Source organism: Berghia stephanieae, chromosome 13, assembly GCF_034508935.2.
Source record: "Berghia stephanieae isolate SIO BIC M18660-M18661 chromosome 13, UCSD_Bste_1.3, whole genome shotgun sequence".
In the NCBI taxonomy this organism is placed as follows: Eukaryota; Metazoa; Mollusca; class Gastropoda; order Nudibranchia; family Aeolidiidae; genus Berghia; species Berghia stephanieae.
Window position 1 is genome coordinate 6,369,502 of NC_088372.1, and position 2,500 is coordinate 6,372,001.

At 44.1% G+C, this 2,500-nt stretch overlaps 1 protein-coding gene across 1 annotated transcript in view; it reads left to right on the forward strand.

The window, feature by feature from the left end:
* LOC144958989 (uncharacterized) overlaps positions 1-2,500 on the forward strand; it is a 589,046-nt gene that overhangs the window by 453,688 nt on the left and 132,858 nt on the right. The window contains exon 231 of the mRNA XM_078891292.1: positions 1,415-1,711. Within this exon, the coding sequence (XP_078747418.1) occupies positions 1,415-1,711 (297 nt within the window). The remainder of the gene's footprint in view (positions 1-1,414; positions 1,712-2,500) is intronic.

The following is a 2,500-nucleotide window of genomic DNA, read 5'->3' on the forward strand; positions in this document are numbered from 1 at the left end:
GTGGTTTTGGGTTTGGGGCACTGTCAGCATTAGGGCAACCCTACAGGTCTTGGGTAAGTGTGGTTGTGGTAGGTGGTTTTGGGTTTGGGGCACTGTCAGCATTAGGGCAACGCTACATGTTTTGGGTAAGTATGACTGAGATAGATGGTTTTGGGGTTGGGGTTGAGGTGGTTGTGGGGTGATGGCGCAGGCTGGGGAGATTGAGTGTCAGGCTAAGAACACATATGTGCAGTCAGGGCAACCCTACAGGTTTTGGGTAAGTGTGGTTGTGTTAGGTTGTTATGGGAGTGGGATTGAGCTTTTGAGCTTTTATAGAGCGCAATATCCACTAATCGTGCTCAAAGCGCTTTACAAGGGGTCCCTAGTCAACAGAAACATTTAACATGTAGGACGGGACATAACGCCTATTAGGCGATATTACAATTTGTCGGACAAAGACAACGCTGTTAACGGCCAGGTACTCATTTTACATCTGAGTACGGTGAGAGAATGTGAGTAAAGAGCCTTTTCCAAGGACTCAACTATGCGCCGAGGGCGAGGCTCGAACCCAGGGCCTTCCGATTCGAAAGAGAATGTCATACCACAAGACTACATAGCCGGGATGGGGATGGTTGTGGGGTGATGGCGCAGGCTGGGGGAGATTGAGTGTCAGGCTAAGAACAAATATGGCACAGTCAGCATTAGGACAACCCTACATGTCTTGGGTAAGTGTTGTTGTGGTAGATGGTTTTGGAATTGGGATGGGGATGGTCGTGGGGTGATGGTGATGGTGCAGGCTGGGGTAGTTAGGATGATGATTATGTTGATTAAGATGATGATGACGAGGATGATATTATGATGATGACGACGAAGACGACAATGACTTTCTGTTTCCCAGCATAACTTACATATTAATCTGCCAACTTCTTCCCCACTTCCTCCTCTTCTTTCTCCTCCTCCTCCTCCTCCTCCTCCTCCTCCTCCTCCTCCTCCTCCTCCTCCTCCTTCTCCTCCTTCTCTTGTTCAAATGACTCTACTGACGCAGACCGTAGCCATCGTTAACTTTTAGTCTGACACTGACCAAAAAATGACGTCAAAATGGCGGTCTTTTGCCACAAAAGAAAACAAATCGTGAGTTGTATTCAATAGTTCAACCGTTGCGACCACTTGTTTCCATGACCACTATTAACGACAACTCACTAGGCGGATCAAAAACCAAATAATGACGTCAAAATGCCAGTCTTTTTGAGTTCCAGTGTCAGGCTATAACTTTACAATGGCTACACTCAGACGGTGTGTATGTATCTAAAAAGTAGTCTATTATATAACTAATCCATCATGTCTCTTAAAACCTCTCTGCCAACATACTTTTTCAAAAAGTTTAGAATCAAAATCAATCAATATGAAACTCACATCAACATACGTTTGCTTTCAGCACCGGCTCAAATCGAATGCCCATCCCGATACAAAGACGGTCTCCGCTTCATTCGTGGTGACACCATCAAGGTTCGAATCCCGATCACCGGTACTCCAACCCCCAAGACGACCTGGATCAGAGGCAGGGAAACCCTGACCATAGGAGGCCGTAAAGGTCGTGTCGACATCACCGGAACTAATTTGCATACGACCTTGATCATCGAAGACTGCGTGAAATCGGACGAAGGGAACTACATGCTGGAGGTGGAGAACAAGCTGGGATCTGCTCAAGTGGACATCCCCATCACTGTCATTGGTGAGTTGTTGTTTTTTTTATTCCTTTAAGGTTTGAAGAGTTCCTTTACTCGCTCCTTACCACCTATTGGAAAATTGTCACATTTGTTACGATGCAGCCGTCACTTTTTTCATCCAGATTTCATTTCTTATTTGCTATAGTTATAAAAACTTGACTTTCCGCAATAGAGCCCATGTTGTCGAACAATAGGGAATGAGATTAGCGGAAGAGTAGCGTCCCTTGATTGGACGCCACCTTACAGAGAGAATGTCAATTTGGTTTTGAAGTGTCTCAAGCTGCTTTCACCGGAAGCGAGGACAAGAGACCCATGCGCACAACCAACATGACGTTCTATCTCTAATAACTTTTCTGCCGGTGACGTCACAGACTATGGGTAACGTCCAATCAAGGGACGCTACTCTTCCGCTAATCTCATTCCCTCTAATATTATGTATAGAATGTGCTTGTTGCTTTTCTGTTTGAGTTAGAAATGTCTGTTTTTGTGTTGCGTGGGTGTAACGATTTGGGGAAAATTCTTAAAATGGCTGGTATGAAGAGGGTTAAATATAGAGGGGATGGGGTTTGCTCATGTTCAGTCACATTTTTGTGAACACTTGCATGAAGTCTAATCAAAATGTCTTCATTGTTCAATGTCAATTTTTTTCTTATAATATTAGAAATTTTCTAAATCTTTGAGAGCTCAAAATTAGGTTGTCAGAAGCCCGGGAAAGTGAATCTACCTTATATATGTGATTAGCATCTAAATGTAACAATAACATGCAAAAGATGACTGTTTCGCGGAAATACGAT